Source organism: Triticum urartu, chromosome 1A (genome assembly GCF_056163025.1).
Source record: "Triticum urartu cultivar PI428250 chromosome 1A, HENAU_Tu73, whole genome shotgun sequence".
NCBI lineage: Eukaryota > Viridiplantae > Streptophyta > Magnoliopsida > Poales > Poaceae > Triticum > Triticum urartu.
Genome location: NC_141873.1, coordinates 104,500,755 through 104,523,682, shown reverse-complemented (window position 1 = coordinate 104,523,682; position 22,928 = coordinate 104,500,755). Strand labels below are relative to the sequence as shown.

Below are 22,928 nucleotides of genomic sequence, written 5' to 3'. Positions count from 1 at the left end.
ACTGTGTGTGGCATGCGTGTAGATTTTCCTGGATCATATGTCACCTAGAAGGCCACTCGCGGCTCACACGTGTGCCACGATTAACATCGAATCAAATATCATACATGTAAAATGGAACAACCACAAGCGTCCACAACTTCTGCACTCATCGGATCTTCAATCGAAGGACACAAAATCAAATAGCGCAACACACGTAATCCAACTAAAAAAATTACACAAGTAGGCGTGATAGTGAAAATTAGCGCAATGAAGCGTGCATCAGCATCTAGTTAACATCCATGAGCCTCGAACTACGAGGCTGTTCGAGTCCCCAGCAGTCCTGCATAGCCTTTGCACTCTATAGAAACCGCATGTGTAATAACAAAAAAATGGAAATGCGGAGTAGTGTACATCTAGAACATTTATCATGCTATATCCAAATACACCCTGTACTTAACTGCAAATGATCACGAAGGACGCCAACAAGCGTTCCGTTTCCCCTGAATTTGCGCGCATACCTCCATACGGGCACGAGTGTTGTGCTTCAGCATATGTGTACCGACACGTCTTACCCAACCTGGACCACGCAAACCTCTCCTGAGACTGCGTACTCCCGGTGCACAGGGTCCACATCGAACTTGAAAACCTATAGTCGGAACGCTATTGCCATGTGGGACACCTCTTGGCTGCCTGATGAGGAGTTGGGGGCAAGAGAATGGACGGGCCGATGGGGGCATGGGGCTCCGTCCCCTTCTATATCAGGCGCAGGCCCCTCGATCCGTCTCTGATACAGGCATTTCTCCCGCAGAAGAGCCAGAGACTACTCCCCTGCTTCTTGCTTTCCTTGCCCCATCTCTACTGCAAGCATTCCTGCTGCCATTGTTCTGATCCAACCTTGGAGGCTGCGCTGATGGCTGAAGGGAGTCCTTGTTTGGATTGGGACATGGCGGCCTCGGTGGCTGGGAACCACTACACGAGCTCCGGCCATGGCGGAGTTGCACAACACTTCGTCCATATTGATGGTGGTGCTCCAGCCGGGGTGGTTGTCGTCCCGGGTGCTGGATCAAGGGCTTCTGGTGGGATCAGCAAGATGGATCCCCTGGCTTCCCCGGCTACAGGAGCAGTGACGCCCTACGGAAATCACAGCGGCTACTCGAGCGCTGCCACGTGCCAATCTAGTGGCCAGGGGCTGACACGGTTCAAAGGGTCCTGGAGAGTGGAGGAAGACATGTACGTAAATATCCAACCCTAAATTGCAAACCTTTTTCTTTGTCCTTCATCAGTTGCAGCTTCGTCAGTTTCTTTGTGATTGTGCAGGCTGCTCAGGGAGAAGGTGCGGGAATTTGTCCAAGGGAGTTGGGCGGAGGTCGCGTTGTACCTCCCCGGCCGGAGCGGGAAGCAGTGTCGGGAGAGATGGACTAACCAACTTGACCCCAACATTGAGGTGATTTCGCAAGATTTAAATTTCTTAACTCCCTCTACTAGCAGCTTGATTCTGCAGAATTTCAATTATCTATATTGAGTGTGCTTACGGAAAGAAATTCATCATTGCGTTATCTGATTCGTTACCATTCGGAAGTGGGTATTAACTCCCGGATAAATATTTAGTAGTCTTGCATGTCTTTTGTCTATTCAGTATATGTGGCGATTAATTTCTTCATTTAGGCCACTAAATGATCACCTAAGTGATTTCTGAAGATTTTTTTTGCGGGGAAGTAATTTTCTAAAATTAATAGGGATTGATGTTCCTGCCCACACATTAGCATTTGAAACATGTTGTGTTCAATCCATAAATAAAAAAAATCTCACTTGCACTTACAAATATGGAAATTTACTACTCCCTCCGTGCACAAAGAGAAGATGTTTTGGATATTTCAATATGGACTACATGGACTGAAATAAGTGAACAAACACGCTAAAAAATCTATATACCTATGTGACACCCTCGATTCAATCGTACACTAATCATAAAGGCAAATGTGTACGATCAAGATCAAGGACTCACGGGAAGATATCACAACACAACTCTAGACACAAATTAAAATAATACAAGCTTTATATTACAAGCCAGGGGCCTCGAGGGCTCGAATACATAAGCTCGAAAACACAAGAGTCAGTGGAAGCAACAATATCTGAGTACATACATAAGTTAGACAAGTTTTTCCTTAAGAAGGCTAGCACAAAAGCAACATTGATCGAAAAGGCAAGGCCTCCTGCCTAGGAGCCTCCTAACTACTCCAGGTCGTCAGCGGCCATCACGTAGTAGTAGGCACCCTCGGGGTAGTAGTAGTCATCACTGGTGTCTTCTGGCTCCTGGGATCCGTCATCTGGTCGCAACAATCGGGTATATGGGAAAAGGAGGTAGCAAAGCAACCGTGAGTACTCATCCAAAGTACTCGTAAGACTTACATCAGATCTAAACTAAGTATGCATCTGTATCAAAGGAAATGGGTTGTATCTGTGGACTAAACTGCAGAATGGCAGAAAAGAAGGGGAAAGCCTAGCCTATCGAAGACTAGCATCTTCAAGCATCTTGCCACATATAGAAGAGTGCAGATCAACATAATGTAAAGTAGTAGTAGTAGTGTTATCAACCTCGGCCAGAGATCCTTTCTCGACTCCCTGCGAGAAAGCAATCCCAGAGCCATACTATCCATTTCTCATCTCAAGTATCCAATTCTAGTTGTATCGATCGGGATACAACTCCAAGTGTCCGTTACCATAGGACAGGCTATCGATAGATGTTTTCTTCCGTGCAGGGGTGCACCAACTTACCCACCACGCTTGATTAACTCCGGCCGGACACACTTTCCTTTGTCATGCCCGGCCTTGGCCAAACAATACGCCGCAACCCGACCTAGGCTTAATAGAGAGGTTAGCACACCAGACTAAGCCTATGCCCCCAGGGGTCTTGGGCCATCGCCCTGGGAACTCCTGCACATTGCGTGGGTGGCCGGTGAGCAGACCTAGCTACCTCCTTAAAAAGGAAGGAGCTTACCAGTCCAACCTGGCGCGCGCCGCTCAGTCGCTGACGTCTAATAAGCTTCGGTTGATGTATACGACGTAGAACGCCCATACAATGCCCACGTGATGGCTAGTGCTATCAGGCCAGAGGCCCCTCAGATCAAATATCCAAATTGTAGTGGATTAGGAACACGCGGTTACAAGCAGAGACTCATGAAAGATGTGACCCCGTTGCCCCGTCTCGAGGACTTGTGGCAAGGGCTAGGAATGCCCGGCCATGCCTCGTAATTATCTCGCGGGCACCCTCCAGGTCAACCCGTCTCCACATCACTCGCGGGTAGCCCTCAGGATCGACCCGCCTTTTCAAGTAACAGTTGTAAATTCCAAGTATCCGTGTGTCCAAACATCAAGGGGAAAACCCGAGGAATCACCCCCGGTGAATTCCACTCGATGTAATCATCAAGGTGAACGTAAGAGGATCCACCCTCGAGGTTCACACTTGAGGGGTTTCACAACAGAGCCGTTTCGGAAGTGGTTAAGGAGGAAATCACCCTCGATGACCACGACCGAATAGCTACGCTACAGAGGTCTCACCAGGAGTGATGTAAGAGGTTCCACCCTCGGCACTCGATGGTAACTTCTGTAGAGTCGTACAACTAGGGGGGTGATTTGCGGTGTCGGGGCCTGGACGTCGATCATGTTGATCGAGTCATCGAATGTAAAGCGGGCAACTGGGACAAGGTGGGGGTCACTGATGGATCACTAACCAACCTATACTAAGAAGTTTAGGATAAGCATGTAAGGTAACAATAAGTAGGTAATAAAAACAGGCTATGCATCAGAGTAGGATCATACAAAAAGCAGTAGCAGTTCTAACGCAAAGCATGAGAGGGAAAGAAATGGTCAATATCGGAACGCTCAAGGAGGGCTTGCTTGCCTGGAAGCTCTGCTGAAAAGGAAGAAGTATCGTCGTCGACGTAGTCGATCACAAGGGCAGCATCGGTCTCGGGGTCTACCGGAGAGAAGAGGGGGAAGAAGCAGTAAATACAGAGCAAACAGAGGTACCATTAAGCATGACATGACGAAAAGCAGAACTAGGGTCGACCTAATGTAGTACTGCACGATATTGGTGAAGGGGGGGTTCAACCGGGAATGTTTTCCTGGTTCCAGACCTGTGTCAGACAGATGACCGGAGGGGGAAAGTTCCATGTTCAGATAGTTAGAGGCATCTGACAGGTAACGGACCTCGTGTTCGGATTCATCTCGTCGTTCTAAGCAACTTTCATGTACAAAGTATTTTCATCCGAGCTACGGATTATTTTCTACGATTTTTCAAAGATTTAAACAATATTCTGAATTTGTTATTAATTCGAAATTAAATAGCTATAATGCTATGGGTACCCAGCCCTATGTACACAGATTGTACACAGAGGATGACAGTGGGGCCTAGGGGTCCCAGTCGGCAGGTACAGTCAGCGTTGACTAGGTCAACGTTGACCAGTCAACAGAGTCAAAGGGCCCACATGTCATTGACTCTAGGTTTAGATTACTTAGCCTGAATTATCTTTAAACTAGGGGGACCACATGTCATTGTTACATGGGGGCTTAAAATAATTAAACTAATTTAATTAGGATGATTAGCACAAATCAGGGGATTAGGCCCCCTAATTAAGCAGGGCCGGCCCCACTAGTCAGGGACACGGCCGACCTCTCTGGCTGGCCTCGCACGGGCACAGGGGCGCCGGCGGGCACACAACAGGAGCCATGGCCGGGGCAGCGGTGTGCACAGGGTGGCTCGCCGGGGCAGCGGCGGACCCGGCCGACATAGAGGGGCGCCGGCGGCAAGGGAAGGCACGCGCGGCGGGCAACAGCGAGCGCTCGCGGGGTTGCAGCAACGACGTAGCAAGGGCGCGCAGCAACAAGCACGAGGCGCTGGTGCAGCGGCGGCAGCGCGGTCGCAACGGGCAAGCGACGGATGCGGCGTTGGCGGGGTCGCGGCGGGCGAAGGGACGGGCGATGCGTTGGCGGGAAGTGGCGCAGGGCTGGGCGTTCGCGGTGACTGCGGCCACTGGCCGGAGACCGAGTGGCTGCGAACGTCGGACTACAGCGGGGAAGACGGAAGGGGGAAGAGGGGAATCGGGGTGGCGCTCCCAGAGGGAGACGGAGGCGCGTCTGGCAGGGCGGAGGAGCTCCGGTGAGGTAGATCGGGCGCGGGGCAGCGGCGCCTGTAGGCGAGGAAGACACGTCGATCCCGGCGATGCAGTGCTTCCCTGCTCGAACTGGTAGAAGTAGCCGAAGGAGACGTCCATGGCGCACCTCCTGGACAACTTTTCAGGCGCCGGGGAAGTCGGTGGCCGCGACGACGACGACGTCCATGACTAGTAGCTCTCGGACAAACTTCCGAATCGAAAGAGAGAGAGAGACCGTGGGATTTGGGGCTAGGGTATTCGTCTACTGGGTCGGGGTGACCTTATCCTCCTTGTGGAGGTGATGGATGCTCGACAAGGCTGCCAGGGAGGCGTGGATGCCGCCCAATCCCCCCGCTCCCACTGTAGCGGGAGGTAGCAAGAGACGTGGAGGTGGGTTGGGCCTCCTCTTGTAGTAGTAGGCCTAAGTGTCTAGCATTTTCTTCATTTTTTTCTTTGAAACTTTCTGTTTTGATTTGTTTTAGATCCGAATAAAATTTGTTACATAAGAAACTTGTCTCATAAATACTTTGTAATATTGTGGAACTATCCACAGGGTTTTAGATTATTTTCGAAAGGCCTTAATTTCAGTTTGAATTTAAATGGACCACTTAAGCGTTGTTGGTCCACTGTTTGATTTTCTAGGGGGGAAATGGGAAGTTAAAAGAGGTTGGTTTCTACATGATAAATACTTAGGGATTATTTTCCAAAACACTAACTATTTTGTTTGCATTTTTGAAAAAGTGTAAATTTGACTTGCAATTTAATTTTGATTTTGAATTCGTTTTCAATCAATGGGCAATTAGCTTAGTAAGTAGGGTGACTTGGCATCATTAGCGTGGAGTTATTGTAGCATGATTCTCGGGGTGTTACAACCTACAATTCAGAAAAATATATTAGAACATATTATATTTGTGAGTGGAGAGAGTAAATGACATGGTGTCTTAGTTTTTAAACCTAGATAGGGTGGGTCTATTATGATAACACCCTTAAGACCTTATTCTGCACCTCAAAATGCTTATTCTGATAACACCGTACTCAACAGCCCCCGACCCACCCACCACCTCCCTCCTGTGACCCTCCCTCCCACACCATCGAACCACCTCTCTTCCCCAACTACCGTACCCCCTTGTCCCCCACTAACACTCCCCAATCCATCCCACCTTCTTCCTGTAGCCCCGCCCCGACGACTTCCTGTAGCCGCCGCGGCCCCCCAACTCCTTCGTCGGCCGACAACGGCTACCGCGCCGCCTCCTAGCCCTCGCACCGCCCGCCCCTAGCCTAGGCCGTCGACGCGCTGGCCGTCGCCAGCCCCACCCCCCGTCCTGCCGCCCGCCCCTCCCCTTCGCCCCATCCCAATCGCGTCGCCTCCCCGTCAACAGCTCCTCCGCCCTGCCCTCCCCTTACCCTTGATTCGGTCCACTCGCAGGCCGCGTTGCCGTCGCCGGGACTGAGATGAGCGGCGGCCGTTGCCCCAACGACCAGCTCCTCCAGATGGAGACGAGAACGGGGAGCAGGACACCTAGAGGGACCAGATCCAAAGTGCAGATGAGCGGTCGCCGCCTATCATCACCGGATCCAGCCGACATCGTGCCCCTACCTCCCTGGACTCGCTGGCGCGGCCACCCGACACCAACCCTGGATCCTCCTCCCTCGTGCTCACCCACCGGAGCGCCGCATCCTCCTGACCCCATTTCGTTTTCTCTGTGCAGTTCGGCGGCACGTAGACGTGCAGTGTGGTGGCACAGGGAAGACGACAATGGAGGACGATGGTGTGTGCCTTGTGGTTCGCCGAATCATCGTTTGCAGCTCACTTTTGCTAGTCTGTTTTGCAGCCCACTTTTGCTCGTCCCGACCAGTCGACAGGGCTCCTAGCTGACCACTCAAGATACTTTTGAAGTTCTATGATCGTGGTCATGCAGTCTATCACTTTGATTGAGTATGTAAAAATGGGGAAAGAGATGCAACCTAGATTCGAGTTATCTGCAGATTTGGAACATGAGAAAAATGCAGTTCCCTTGTTTCCAAAAAAGCAGCAAAAACGTTGAAGTTTTTTCATACAATTCACTCTGTTGTCGTAGTGCAGTAAAAAACATGAAGGAAATGCAGTGCATTTGGGTAAAAAAAGAAGCCCACTACGAAGGACTCTTCGGTATAGTTCATTTCAAACAAAAATGCATTTAAAAACTTTGTGGTTCCCTTATTGCAGTGCACAGGAAAGTAAAATTGCATTGGGAGTTGCAGTGCACTTCGTTGTCGCGTACACACGATGATTTTTCAGTCCGTTTGATGCAGTGTAGTTTCGGTCTGAAGCAGTGCACTTCATTCGTCACGTACACATGACAATTTTCAGTCCGTTTGATGCAGTGCACTTTTGGTCTAAAGCAGTGCACTCATTTGTCTGATGCAGTGCACTTCATTCGTCGCGTACACATGACAATTTTCAGTCTGTCAGATGCAGTGCGGTTTCAGTATGAAGCAGTGTACTCAACTGTCTGATGCAGTGCACACGACAATTTGGGTGTCGCAAAAAACAGGGTGTCCGCATTTCAGTAAAATCGAAACTGCCCTTAAACCGTAAGGAATTAGAGAGAGTGTTCTACATGAAAAAGTTGTGCCACGTCGATATCTTTCCAACGGCGTATCATTTGAATCATTTCGAGTAGAGGTTTGTGAAAAATTCATGAAAAACGGCCGCTACCTCTCGTTGTCAGCCGCATGATTTTCTAAATTAAGTAAAAACCATAAGGAATCTCGAGAACATTTCAACATATGAAAGTTGTGCCCTGTTCATAGCTTTCCAATGGCGTATCACATGCCTTGTTTCAGCAAACAGTTCAAAAACTGGAGCGAAAACAGTACGAAAATTGCTAAGAAGTCAAAAAAATAGAATTTCGCGATTTACTAAATTTAAAATTGCTCTTAAACCGTAACGAATTAGAGAAAATAATAGATATAAAAAAGATCCGCCTCGATGATATATCTTTCCAACGGTGTATCATTTGCTTCATTCCGACGAGCAGTTTAGAAAAAAACGGGAAAAACGCTCGTTGTCACTCGTCGTGCGCCACACCATTTTCAAAACTTCTCTTAAACCGTGAAGATTCTTGAAAAGTGTTCAACATGGCAAAGTTACGCCTAATCCATAGCTTCTCAACGGTATATTACACGTCTCGTTCCGATAAACGATTAAAAAACTAGAGTAAAAGAGGTATCGAAAAAACACCGCGTGCAGTTTTTTCTAACATGAAGTTCGCTAGTGTCTGTATTGCAGCACCCCTGCTACTGAAAGTGCAGTGCATTTGCGTTAAGCATGCAGTGTGGAAGTGTTATCAGAATAGTTATTCTGCTAATATTAGAAGAATAGACCGGCAGTGTGTGTGTGTGTATGTATATATATACACTATTCAAATCCTGGGATTAGAATAGTTATTTGGATCACGGCTCTATATAGGGCCCGAAGAGGCGTTCACGAACTCCCGAAGCCACGGAGAAAAAAAAGAAAACCCACCCAGTCCCGCACCTCCCGCCCCCTCCCCTTGCCCTTCCCCAAGAACCAGCCACCAGTCCGCCACCGGTCCTAAATCCGGCCGCCGCGCCGCTCCCTACCCGGATTCCGGCCGTCGCGACACCACCTCCCCCGGATCCGGCCACCGGACCGCCTCCTTCCCCCGGATTCGGCCGGGATTGATCCCACCGCCGCCTGCCGCCACCAAGAACCGGCGTGCGACCTCGACGCCGCCTCCCTCCATGAAGCGCCGGTGCCCGACCCCGTCACCTACCTCTGGTACGCCTCCGCTGCCACCTAGGGTGCCCCTGACATCGCCCAGCTCCTCCTCACGCGACGCCCCCTGTGACGCACGCCTCCTCGATGTTCTGCCCCGGACACGGACGCCTCCCTGTCCACCCTCCGGCGACCGAAACTACCTCTGCCCGCCGTAGTAGAGGACAGGCCCCATTCGTGGCCTCCCCTCCCCTCCGCCCGGGTGCGACCTTCCCTGCGCTCTGGCGCGGCCTGCCCTCCCCTCTGGTGCGACCTGCTCTCTGGTACGGCCCGCCCTCCTCTAGCGCGCCTACACCCTGCTCCGTCGGTGCAACGACCGAGCACCAGACCTCCCTCCTCTCTCCCACTAGGACGACATTACAGGTGGCTAGTGTCTGAAGTTCAGATGTATATTCATGGCCATGGGTGACGTTTTCTGGTGTAGTAGTGTAGCCGTGGCCTACATTTAACAATAGTAGATACGTATGTACTGATCGTGTGCTAGTTGTGACCCAGATTTACTTTGTTCTATCTCCCTTTGAGGAATGAAATTGCAGAGATATATTACTTTTGCTTGGAGCTCTCTGAAAATGTTCTTTGAAATGCTCTATGAAAATGTTGTTACTTTTCCTTGCTGCTTCCTTTTACTAGACTACGCTGAAACAATATTAGTAGTAGTATATTGTCATAGTATACGTTCAGATTTAGACAGAAGAAGTATGGTCATTTCTGCTACTGTCCTTGGGAGTGTATTTCCTCCATACCTCAAAACATGTTCATTTCTGTGATGTATGGCACATTTGCACACCTCTCTTCGTGGCACAAAAATTTAAATTGTGCTTGTCTTGCATATTTGCTTGCATGCTTGTGTGAACAAAGTGAGTAGTACATGTGACCATAGATGATAAATACACATATCCTATAAGCTAAACTAAAGCTTGCTACTTGTGTATGATCAGCTATATACATGTAAACGTCCCCTCGGGCACCTGAAGAGGTAGCCAATATCACCATGTTGTTATGATCTTGTTTGTTTGTATTGTATCTGCAATTTACATTGATCTTGTTGTCAAAGTTGGAAGTTCATAACTTAGAATTCCATTTTTGTTTGTTGTACTCTCAAACCAGTTATTGTACGCAATATCTCAAGTAAAATTCTACTCTCAAAAAGTATTAGTTGTGTCCATAAGAACGCAACATTTTTTCTATTTTCCTTTTCTTTTTTGTATATATAAAATGCATAAAACTTGAGTCGGTCAGGGACATATTATCGAGAAGTTCATGTATAAATGGACTTGTTAACTCTGAAAGTTTAAAATTAATAAAATGGAGAGGTCAAAGAAAATGAAAAACAAAAAAGTTCAAACAATTTCCATGGATTTCGATGGATCTTTCTGATATATAAAGAAAACTAGAAGTTCAAATTAAAATAAATGAGCGGTTCGATGTTTATTACAAACCTAGGAATTTTCTCATTACTAAAAGAAATAAAATGAAGAAGTTCAAATTTTAAAAATGGAGCAGTTTGATATTATATTTTAAAACTCAGATTTTTCTAGTTACTAAAGAAAAAACCAATAAGTTCAATTCAAAATAACGAAGAAGTTCAATTAGAAAAAGCATAGCAGTTTGATATTTACTTAAAAACTCGGATTTTTCTGATTACTAAAGAATAAAACCAACAAGTTCAATTGAAAATAACAAAGAAGTTCGATGTTTCTAACAAAACTCCAATTTTCACATAACTAAAAAAATACACATATAAGTTCAAATAAAAAAGTTAGAGAGGTTCGATGTCTATAAAAAACTCAGACTTTTTCCGTTACTAAAGCGAAAATAGAGAGAAGTTCAAATTGATAATAGCCAGAAGTTCATGTACTGCATGGTGTGCCTTTCGTATGAGAAAAAAATAATAATAAGGCAAAGTCCAAAAAATTTGTTGCTAGAAGTTCAAGTGCTCAGCCCGAGAAATTTTAAAAATTCTTGTGAGATAGGTTGAACAAAAAGACGTGACAGAAGTTCAAGGTGAAAACAACGAGAAGTTCAAGTACTACAATGAATGGATTTCAGGTGAGAATAAAAAGTATAGAAAAATAAAAGCTTAAAAGGTTTGTTGAAAGAAGTTCAAGTGCTCTGTCCGGGGAAGTTCTAAAATTCTTGTGAGAGAGGTTCACCTTGTATTTCCATGTTCGTAAAACACAAAAAAGAAATTGTTTTTTGCCTTTTAAAATAATTCTCTCAATCCACAAAGAAGTTCAGTTATTATTTGGGAGCAATTTGATTTCAAAAAGAAAATAAAAAATTCAAATTATAAAAATGGAAAAAGTTCTTGTACTACATGGTGTATTTAATATGAGAAAAATGAATAAAAAGGCAAGGTCCAAATTTGTTGTTGTTATAAGTTCAAGTCCTCGGTCGGATAAAGTTAAAAAAATTGTGAGAGAGGTTTGTACAAAAGGAATATCATTTGTGTAACACTGACCAATGAATGAGATAATTACAGACAAAAGTACGTCACAGAAGTTCAACGTGAAAATAGCACGAAGTTCAACTACTACACTGAATGAATTTTAGATGAAAAACTTTTAAAATCATCGCGAGTATGAAAAAACGATCAACACGTGAAAGTTGTGTGCTTACAGCAGCTATCCACCGGTATATTACTTGCTCAATTCCGTGAGTGTATGGAGAGCTACGAGCAAAAAAATCACGTGAAAAATAGAGTGACGCTTAGGTACATGCGCCGAGAAGTTCAAGTTCTTCACGCGGTGCATTTTCGAATAATCTGTTTCGCGATAAAGGCAGAACGAATGATCTTACCGTTTTCGAAATTACATGAAAATGGCTAAGAATCAGAGAAAACCATCAACATGGAAAAGTTTGGCATTTTCCGTAGCTTTTTAGCGGTATATTGTTTGCCTCATTCTAATAAAGTTTGTAGAAATTATGAGGAAAATACGGTTTTAGCCATTTTCAAAATTGACTTAAAACCGTAAGGAATTGGGAGAAACAATATATACAAAAGAGTTTCACATTTGTTCAAGCTTTCCAACGCCATATCATTTGCTGCATTCAGACGTAGGGTTAAAAATTAGCTCGAAAATACGAACTCGGTGGAACTTGTATCGTTTTCTAAATTACTTTTAAACCGTTCAAAATTAGAAAAAAAATTAACATGAAAAAGTAGCGCATTTTCATAAGCTTTCCAACTCCATATTATTTGCCACAATTGGATTAGCTGTTTAGAAATGGCATCAAAAATACGAACTAAGGTGGAAGGAGCGGTTTTACAGTAGCTTTCCAACGCCATATTATTTGCCTCATTCCGATAAACGGTTTAGAAATGCGATCGAAAATACTATTCACGTTTTTTGTATGAGGAAAAAACGGTTTTCAAAACTGCTCTTAAACCACTTACATTTTGCTAAAAATTTATCTTGGGTCATGATACTCATGTCCATATCTTTCCAATGGCATATAGCAAGCCCCATTTGGGCAAAGTTGGCAGAAGTTCAACCTAGCACAAAGGGAAGTTCAGGTCGAACAACTCAGGCAGTAAAATTGCAAAAAACGCGAGTTCATCACGACCCGAGTGCAAAATCCTCCAATGAGCGAGTTTCCTATTTAAAACCGGTATTTAGTTGCTAAAAACATTTCTAGATTACACTAACATCATATAGAACACGACTAAGCAGAATAATTCGCGGGGGGAGCCACGGTTGCGAAGATAGCCCAAAGATCGGGTTCGTACAGAGGGAAGTTCACGCGCGTTACTCAGGCAGTTCAGTTTGTGATCAGAATATTATTCTGATCCCGTGTATGTGTGTGTGTGTGTATTCTGATCACACTATTCTGATCACAACCTGACCTGCCCCGCTAGTAGTACGTTGAACTTCCTTGTGAACTAGGTTGAACTTCCACCAACATTGCCCAAATGGGGCTTGTGATATACCGTTGGAAAGCTATGGACCCCAATATCATGACCCAACTTACATTTTTGGCAAAATATAAGCGGTTTAAGAGCAGTTTTGAAAACCGTTTTTTCTTCGCACAAAAAACATGAATCGTATTTTCAATCGCATTTCTAAACCGTTTATCGGAATGATGCATATAATATGGCGTTGGAAAGCTGCTGCAAAACCGCTCCTTCCACATGTTGAAAGTTTTCTCTAATTCCCAATGGTTAAAGAGTAATTTGAAAAAACGTAAAATTTTGTAAACCGAACAGCTGAGTTTGTTTTTTCGATGTCATTTCTAAATGGCTAATCCAATGGAGGCATATGATATGGCGTTGGAAAGCTGATGAAAATGCACTACTTTTTCATCTTGAAAGTTTTTTTCTAATTTTGAATGGTTTAAGAGTAATTTAGAAAATGGTCCAAGTCCTACAGAGTTCGTATTTTCGAGCTAATTTTTTAACCATGCGTCCGAATGCAGCAAATGATATGGCGTTGGAAAGCTTGAACAAATGCGAAACTTTTCGATATATATTGTTTCTCCTAATTCATTACAGTTTTATGTCAGTTTTGAAAATGGCTATAAATGTATTTTCGTCGTAATTTTTACAAACTTTATCTGAATGGGGCAAATAATATACTGCTGAAAAGCTAAGGAAAATGCGAAACTTTTTCATGTTGATGGTTTTCTCTGATTCCTAGACGTTTCCAAGTAATTTTGAAAATGGCGAGATCATTCGTTCTGCCTTTATCGCGAAACAGATTCTTCGAAAATGCACCGCGTGAAGAACCTAAACTTCTCGGCAAATGTACCTGAACTTCACTCTGTTTTTCACGTGATTTTTTTGCTCGTAGCTCTCCATCCACTGCTCGTAGTTCTCCATCCACTCACCGGAGCAAATGACATACCGTTGGAAAGCTGATGTAAACACGCAACTTTCCCGTGTTGATCGTTTTTTCATACTCGTGACAATTTTAAAAGTTTTTCATCTCAAATTCATTCACTATAGTAGTTGAACTTCCTGCTGTTTTCACATTGAACTTCTATGATGTATTTTTCCTTTGTAATTTTCTCATCCATTTCGTCAGTGTTACACAAATGATATTCTTTTTATACAAACTTCTCTCACAATATTTTCTTAACTTTCTCCGATCGAGGACTTGACCTTACACAAATGATATTCCTGTCGTTTTGAAGTAAATTAGAGAAATGACGAGGTCATGATTTCTGCCTTCATTGCGAATGGAAACGCACTACGTGAAGTAGTTGAACTTCTCGGGTATGTCTGTTTGAACCTCACTTTGTTTTTGACGTGCTGTTTTTTGCACTGCGTGAAGTAGTTGAACTTCTGGGGCATGTCTGTTTGAACTTCACTATGTTTCACTCTTATTGTTTTTTTCTTGTATGAAATACACACCATGTAGTACGTGAACTTCTAGTTATTATCACTTTGAACTTCTCTTTGGTTTGAGAGAATTATTTTAAAACCCAAAAAACAACATATTTTTTTTTACGTATTTTGGACATCTAAATACACGGTGAACCTCTCTCACAAGAACTTTTTGAACTTTTCCTCACCGAGCACTTGAACTTCTAGCAACCATTTTTTTTCGTTTATGAGTTGTTTTTAAAAGTGCAAAAAATGGTGTTGTGTTTTTTATTTTTTGAACAAGTAAATCCTAGGTTTTAATAAACTCCGAACTTCTCTATTATTTTAATATGAACTTCACCTTTTTATATTTTTGAGTAAAGAATTGTATTCGATTTTTATACGGAAAAAATCGAACATAGAAATACAAGGTGAATCTCTCCCGCAAGAATTTTTTAACTTCTCCGGACAGAGCACTTGAATTTCTTTCAACAAATCTTTTAAGCTTTTATTTTTCTACACTTTTATTTCTCACCTGAAAATGTATTCTTTGCAGTACTTGAACTTCTCGTTGTTTTCACTATGAACTTCTGTCACATTTTTTTGTATATTTCAAATTACACGCAATTGAAGGTCGGACGTCATGTTTTGCCATTTTAAAACATGTAATTGGAGGTTGGACATCCCGCAATATAAATTTGAACTTCTCCATTTTTTTTAAATGTAGAAACACCATTTTTTATAAAATTTTCAAACTGCTCCATTTTTTATTTTTGAACTTATTGATTTATTCCATAATAATAGGCAAAATCACAGGTTTGTAATAAACATTGAACCACCCTGTTATTTAAATTTGAACTTCAATATATTTTATAGAAATGGTTAAACTTACAAAGCAAAATTATAGTTTTTTCCACTTTCTACGATTTGTTTTTTGTCTCGTGACATTTTTAGGCATTTTTTGCTATTGGTGAAATGGCCTATGCGTTCCTTTTTTAAAATTGATGGTTTTTTTCAGTATGTGGGTACACGTGAACTTAGGAATTTTTGAAACATGAACTTCGCATGCTATTGAAATTCAAGAAAATTACACACAAAAATACACATACACTTTGTGTGCTACGTGCACAACCTATACATCATCAAGTGTAGCACACCAATACATCATCAAGCTAGGTACCAACATACAAAAATAGTGTAACAGGAAAATTCCTTGCAAATTGTTTTTGTACAGTCATTTTTTTTTCAAATTCATCGTCATTTTTAAGCCCTTTTTATAAAATGCCAAAACGACATCATCCTTTTTGTAACATGAAAAATCAGAATTTTTTATAGACATCAAATTGCTCTACTTTTAAAATTCGAAATTGTGTGTGTATTTTTTCATACAAAGGGAATAAGTGAGTTTTCATCCATAAACGCGGAGTTTTTTTTAGTAAATGTCGAACTTCTTTGTTATTTCTAAATAAACTTCTTGGTTTATTCGTTAGTAACGGAAAAAATTCAAGTTTTTGTAATAAATATCGAACTGCCTCATTTTTTGAAATTGAACTTCTTGGTTTATTATTTAGTAACGAGGAAAATTTAGGTTTTTCATATACATTGAACTATTCCATTTTTTTAAATTAAGCTTCTTGGTTTTTTCAATTTGGACTCCTTGGTGTTATTCATTTGTAATGGAAGAAATACTAATTTGTAATAAACATCGTAAGAGTTCTTGGTTATTTTGAACTTAATTTCTTGGTTTATTCATTAGTAACGGGAAAAATTAGAGTTTTTGTAATAAATATTAAACTGCTCCCTTTTTTCAATTGAACTTCTTGGTTTATTATTTAGTAACGAGGAAAATCTAGGTTTTTAACTTATGTTTTTTGTATGTATAAACTTCTGATTTATTTAAAAAAATAAAGGAAAAGCATACACATAGCACGAGCACACCGAACGCACCACACACACAAACCACATGAACGCACACACGCCCATCTTATATAAAGAATTGGTTGGTGACACACTGTCGGCTTTCCTAGTTTGCTAAGTTGGTACCATTATCTCAAAATGATGTTCAGTGGTGATTTTCCTTCTGTGTTGGTAGTAGCGGGACTTCACAAATTCACCAAACATGTTAGTTACTAGAGAGGAAAAAAAATCACGCGTGCGTAGGGAGCAGTGTGTGTGTGTGAGGCGCTACCAGATTGAATGCCACATTGCCGAGATTGGCCATGCACAACTCGTACATTTTCGCTCGCTTTTACATCTTGCATGCATTCGAGAACAAAATTGTGTTGCAAACATATGTCATTTCTTTTAACAAATTTTCTGTGTGCTTGTCCAACCGTGATGAAACCCAGATCAGGATAAAGAGCCCTTGCTCAACTCTCACGTTTGACGGCAAGGGAAAGCAAGGGGAGCTGTCGCGCGAAGGTTCAGGGCCCATCGCTGGCACGTGAGGCCCAGCCGTTGCTCGGGTTTTACACGATAGCTCGTCGGCAGATGGCCCGTATCAGCGACGCATAATGATGAAAGACACCGCTGGCACCCCTTGAAGGTCAGGTAGGCATCCCTGGAAGTTCGGGTATTGGGATGGTGCGGATCCGCGTCGGCGGCGCACGGTTGGTCAGATTCGTGGAGGAGCAAGAGGCTCCGGCCGATGTAGCTGACAGCAACTGCACCGCCGGTATTTTTCTTCTGCAAACTTCCAGTCTTCTCATATTACTTGAACCTCTAAAATTATACTTATTGAACTTCGTGTGGTTTTCCGATGAACTCGCCAGCATTTTGTTTGTTGAATTTCGTTTTGGTTTCCAAGGCTTTTTAAACGTACGAAATTTACTGTGTTTTCAATGGATTTCGGATTACAACAAGCACCTATGGAGCATCCGCACTTTGCACAACTAATTTTGACCGTAAGTGCTATTTTTGTGCACTTTAAAAATACATATAACAAGGTGCCAGACTACAGAAAAGACCAAATCCAAAATGCTCCCGTATACTGTACAAAACTGAAAGTCAAGTACGGCCAAACATCAAGACCAAAATTCAGAAACCTACAACACTATACCACTACTGAATCTATACGGCCAACTAGTATTAGTATATTCGAACTACCCGTGATGGAGCACCTGGCCGTTAGGAGAATTACAGGCTGCGCGTACCGCAGCACAGCTTGGCACTGCTCCCTCAGCCTAGCTGCATAGCAGCCGTAGGCGACCTCGTGGGCGGCGGCGGCCTCGAGCGCTGGAACCAAGTCGTCTACAGAGCCCACCATGGTCGTGGGACACCATGGAGCCAGGTCGTTTGCAGAGGAGCTCGACGGTGGCCTACTCTAAATCCATACTTTTCATACAACAGACACCATGTCATTTTTTCCTGCTAATCCACATTCCCATGGTAATACGAGGTGCAGTTCAGGTTCAGATGCCCGAATGGACCAATGTCCGATAGTGAGATAGAAATGAACTCTCGCCAGGAATCCACCTAAAGGACGAATGGGAGGGAGGAGCTCATTGTGGATGCGCCGTGCTGGGGGAGAAAACACGAGAGAAGGAGACTGGCTACTGGTGGCCTGTGGGTCGTGCCACCAGCGGTGGTGGGTGGCGCACCGACCAGATCAGGTTGGACCTGCGCGCGTAGCTCCACTCTTCCGCCTCCACCCAGACGCGCGCGCGGCTCCACTCTGCTGTCAAGCAAGTAGATCGGGCGGGAGCTCCTCTGCTCAGTTGAGGCTGCTCGGAGGTGGGGATAACACCGCCGCCCGCCTGGAACAACGACGACGACACAGCTACTCGAGGCGATGGCGGGATCTTCTTTCCATGGATGGGCATGGCGACGACATCCTGCGGACCTCGGCGGCGGTGGGAAACAAGGAGCACGGGCCGATGGACCTCGACGGCGGCGCCTGGTGGAGGTTCGCACGGGGGTAATAGGGAGGGTATTCGTGAGGAGGTGCAGGGAAGCAGGTGCGGCGCACTTGGGAAGGCGGACGGTGGCGCGCCAAGCAGCGGTGGGGATGGCGGCTGGCGGCGGGCTGAGTGGTTGCGGTGCGGGGAGGGAGGCGATAGGGTGGGAGAGATCCGAGGATAGGGTGGGCCAGGCTTTTTTTCCTACGGACTGGTTCGGGAGCATCCGCCTCACGTGTATATATAGGCCACTCCGTGATCTAAATAGTTATTTTAATGCCATACTCATAATAGTGTTGTCCTATATATATAGAGAGAGAGGGGGGGGGGTTTACATATACATAAACACTATTCTGATCACGGGATCAGAATAAACACTATATATATATATGCGTAAACCCCTCTCTCTCTCGAGAGAGGTTTTACGGAGGAGAGGATGAAATGAGAACCTTAGGTTCTTTTTAAGTAGTAGAGAAGAGATTCTTGGTCACTAAGCGATCACCCAATAAAAAACTGTCTTGATTATTTGTCAAATTACTACCTATTTGTGAGTTGCCACAATTTGATATCCCTAAAGTAAGAGTTGATGTTCTAGCCCACAAAGTAGAATTTGAGATGTGGTACTTTCATTAGTTGAATCATATCTAGAAAATAAGTCACATGCTTCCATATATAATGCTCCTAGCATAATCATGTTCCAAAAATTTGATGATGTTTATTTGTGAAATTGCTACTTTTTTGTTACGGTTTTGCTGAATTTGGTAAATAGGAGTGGATGTTGCTGCCCCCATATTATCATTTGAGATATGTGTTTGCGACCTAATGGAGCTCCACTCCACTCCCTCCAGATTGGACTAGCTATGCAAGGTAGGTGCTTTGTCGATGGAGATGTGCACGCCACCAGCCCATGCACCGAGCCCTTTGCTTGCTGCCCTGGGCTCGATGATGAGCTGCGTACGCCATTAACCCATGCACCACCCCCAAGTCCTCTATTTTGGGCCTGATGGAACCCACATGCCCATCTTCATGCCACGCTTCCCAACCCGATAGTCCTGCAAAGAAACCCAAAGAGTCCGAGCAATAACCCAACCAGGTCGCCCACAACAAGGAGGGAAACACTCGCTAGGGTCACTGACTTTGACATCAACCAACCCAGTCCGCATGCGAGTGCCAATAAAATGGTCATGCACATCGCCTAGCTCATGGAAAGGCTTCTTTGCCAATAAATGTGAGTCATTGGTGAGGGTGAATAGGTCAATCAGGAAGTGAATGCCGCTTTGTGGCGTTGTTCCAGACGAGACCGCTAGACATAGTGACCATGGCACTTCGGGTGCTTTTGCAACTTGATGCGATTTGGCGACAAACATGGAGGTTGTTTTGATGGAGCATGGTGGTGATGGTGGTCGAGAGATGCCATCGTCGATAAGTGAGTATGTCATCGAGACACGCTGATTGCCTTGGTTCATTTGATGATGTAGTTTAGTTCCTATGTTAGACATCAATCATTCGGGGCGCCTGATTATAGTTGTTGTTGTGTGCAGCTACTTATTGTCGCCCTGGAGAGGCACTGTGGACTTCTACCAGAGTTGTGTCCTTGACTGTTCGACTTTGCTCAATGTCAACCTCAGTTTTTTGAATTGGGTTGTGCAGGCTCAATTTCCAAAATAGGAGAGCCACTATCAATGAAACCATTGCTGCCTTTTGATACGTATCCAACGTATCTATAATTTTTGATTGCTCCATGCTATGTTATCTACTGTTTTGGGCAATATTGGGCTTTATTATCCACTTTTATATTATTTTTGGGACTAACCTATTAACCGGAGGCCTAGCCCAGAATTGCTGTTTTTTTGCCTATTTCAGTGTTTCGAAGAAAAGGAATATCAAACAGAGTCAAAATGGAACGAAATCAACTGGAGAAGTTATTTTTGGAAGGAAAGCTACCGGATGGACTTGGACCCCATGTCGGGAGCCAAGGGAGGTGCTCACGAGGGTGGGGGGCGCCCCCCCAGGGCGCGCCCCCTGCCTCGTGGGGCCCCCGAAGCTCCACCGACGTACTTCATGCACCCATATATACTCACGTACCCTAAAACTTCCAAAACATACAATAGATCAGGAGTTCCGCCGCCAGAAGCCTCCGTAGCCACCGAAAACCAATCTAGACCTGTTCCGGCACCCTGCCGGAGGGGGCAATGCCTCTCCAGTGGCCATCTTCATAATCCCGGCGCTCTCCATGACGAGGAGGGAGTAGTTCTCCCTCAGGGCTGAGGGTATGTACCAGTAGCTATGTGTTTGATCTCTCTCTCTCGTGTTCTTGAGGTGATACGATCTTGATGTGTCGCGAGCTTTGCTATTATAGTTGGATCCTATGATGTTTTCTCCCCCCTCTACTCTCTTGTAATGGATTGAGTTTCCCCTTTGAAGTTATCTTATCGGATTGAGTCTTTATAGATTTGAGAACACTTGATGTATGTCTTGCGGTGCGTATCTGTGGTGACAATGGGATATCACGTGATTCACTTGATGTATGTTTTGGTGATCAACTTGCGGGTTCCGCCCACGAACCTATGCATAGGGGTTGGCACACGTTTTCGCCGTGATTCTCCAGTAGAACTTTGGGGCACTCTTTAAGGTTCTATGTGTTGGTTGAATAGATGAATCTGAGATTGTGTGATGCATATCGTATAATCATACCCACGGATACTTGAGGTGACATTGGAGTATCTAGGTGACATTATGGTTTTGGTTGATTTGTGTCTTAAGGTGTTATTCTAGTACGAACTCTAGGGCTGTTTGTGACACTTATAGGAATAGCCCAACGGAATTAAGGAGACACAAAAGCTCAAGCTTGGGGATGCCCAAGGCACCCCAAGATAATATCTCATGAAGTCTCAAGCGTCTAAGCTTGGGGATGCCCCGGTTGGCATCCCACCTTTCTTCTTCAACAACTATCGGTTAGTATCGGTTGATCCTAAGTTTTTGCTTCTTCACATGATGTTTGCTATTCTTAGATGTCATTTTATTTTGCTTTGCTTGCTATTTGAATAAATTATCAAGATCTGAAATTATTAAATGTTAGAGACTCTTCACATAGTTGCATAATTATTCAACTACTCATTGATATTCACTTATATCTTTCGGAGTAGTTTGTCATTTTGCTCTAGTGCTTCACTTATATCTTTTAGAGCATGGTGGTAGTTTTATTTTGAAGAAATAGATGAACTCTCATGATTCACTTATATTATTTTGAGAGTCTTAAATAGCATGGTAATTTGCTTAAAATCCTAATATGCTAGGTATTCAAGATTAGCAAAATTTTCTTATGAGTGTTTTGAATACTAAGAGAAGTTTGATTCTTGATGATTGTTTTGAGATATGGAGGTAATAATATAAAAGTCGTGCTAGTTGAGTAGTTGTGAATTTGAGAAGTGCTTGTGTTGAAGTTTGCAAGTCACGTAGCATGCACGTATGGTAAATGTTGTGTAACAAATTTGAAACATGAGGTGTTATTTGATTGTCCTCCTTATGAGTGGCGGTCGGGGACGAGCGATGGTCTTTTCCTACCAATCTATCCCCCTAGGAGCATGCGCGTAGTGCCGAGGTTTTTGATGACTTGTAGATTTTTGCAATAAGTATGTGAGTTCTTTATGACTAATGTTGAGTCCATGGATTATACGCACTCTCACCCTTCCATCCTTGCTAGCCTCTTCGGTACCGTGCATTGCCCTTTCTCACATTGAGAGTTGGTGCAAACTTCGCCGGTGCATCCAAACCCCGTGATATGATATGCTCTATCACACATAAACCTCCTTATATCTTCCTCAAAACAGCCACCATACCTACCTATTATGGTATTTCCATAGCCATTCCGAGATATATTACCATGCAACTTTCCACCATTCCGTTTATCATGACACATTCATCATTGTCATATTGCTTAGCATGATCATGTAGTTGACATAGTATTTGTGGCAAAGCCACCATTCATAATTCTTTCATACATGTCACTCTTGATTCATTGCATATCCCGGTACACCGCCGGAGGCATTCATACAGAGTCATCTTTGTTCTAGTATCGAGTTGTAATCATTGAGTTGTAAATAAATAGAAGTGTGATGATCATCATTATTAGAGCATTGTCCCAAGTGAGGAATAAAAAAAAGAGAAAGGCCATAAAAAAGAGAAGGACCAAAAATAGAGAAAGGCCATAAAAAAGAGAAGGCCCAAAAAAATGAAAATGAGAGAAAAAGAGAGAAGGGACAATGCTACTATCCTTTTGCCACACTTGTGCTTCAAAGTAGCACCATAATCTTCATGATAGAGAGTCTCTTGTTTTTTCACTTTCATATACTAGTGGGAATTTTTCATTATGGAACTTGGCTTGTATATTCCAACAATGGGCCTCCTCAAGCACCCTAGGATCTTCGTGAGCAAGCAAGTTGGATGCACACCCACTAGTTTCTTTTGTTGATCTTTCATACATTTATAGCTCTAGTGCATCCGTTGCATGGCAATCCCTACTCCTTGCATTAACATCAATCGGTGTGCATCTCCATAGCCCATTGATTAGCCTCGTTGATGTGAGACTTTCTCCTTTTTTGTCTTCTCCACATAACCCCCTCATTATATTCTATTCCACCCATAGTGCTATGTCCATGGCTCGCGCTCATGTATTGCGTGAAAGTTTATGAGTTTGAGATTACTAAATTATGAAACAATTGTTCGGCTTGTCATTGGGGTTGTGCATGATGAGAGCATTCTTGTGTGACGAAAATGAAACATGACTAAACTATATGATTTTGTAGGGATGAACT

The 22,928-nt window shown here is 43.8% G+C and overlaps 1 protein-coding gene across 1 annotated transcript; it reads left to right on the top strand.

Moving 5' to 3' along the window:
• Nucleotides 1-706: 706 nt before the first annotated feature.
• Nucleotides 707-1,501, top strand: LOC125532743 (uncharacterized). The gene is made up of 2 exons (XM_087537749.1): nt 707-1,209; nt 1,297-1,501. The coding sequence occupies exons 1-2, from the start codon at nt 707-709 to the stop codon at nt 1,499-1,501; spliced, it is 708 nt and encodes a 235-aa protein (XP_087393875.1).
• The last annotated feature ends 21,427 nt before the right edge of the window (nt 1,502-22,928 follow it).

Bases quoted from the DNA above. Each gene is read 5' to 3' on its own strand.
- LOC125532743 (XM_087537749.1), top strand. From the start codon at position 707: ATGGGGGCATGGGGCTCCGTCCCCTTCTATATCAGGCGCAGGCCCCTC. The intron at 1,210-1,296 runs GTACGTAAATAT...GTGATTGTGCAG, and splicing joins TGGAGAGTGGAGGAAGACAT to GCTGCTCAGGGAGAAGGTGC.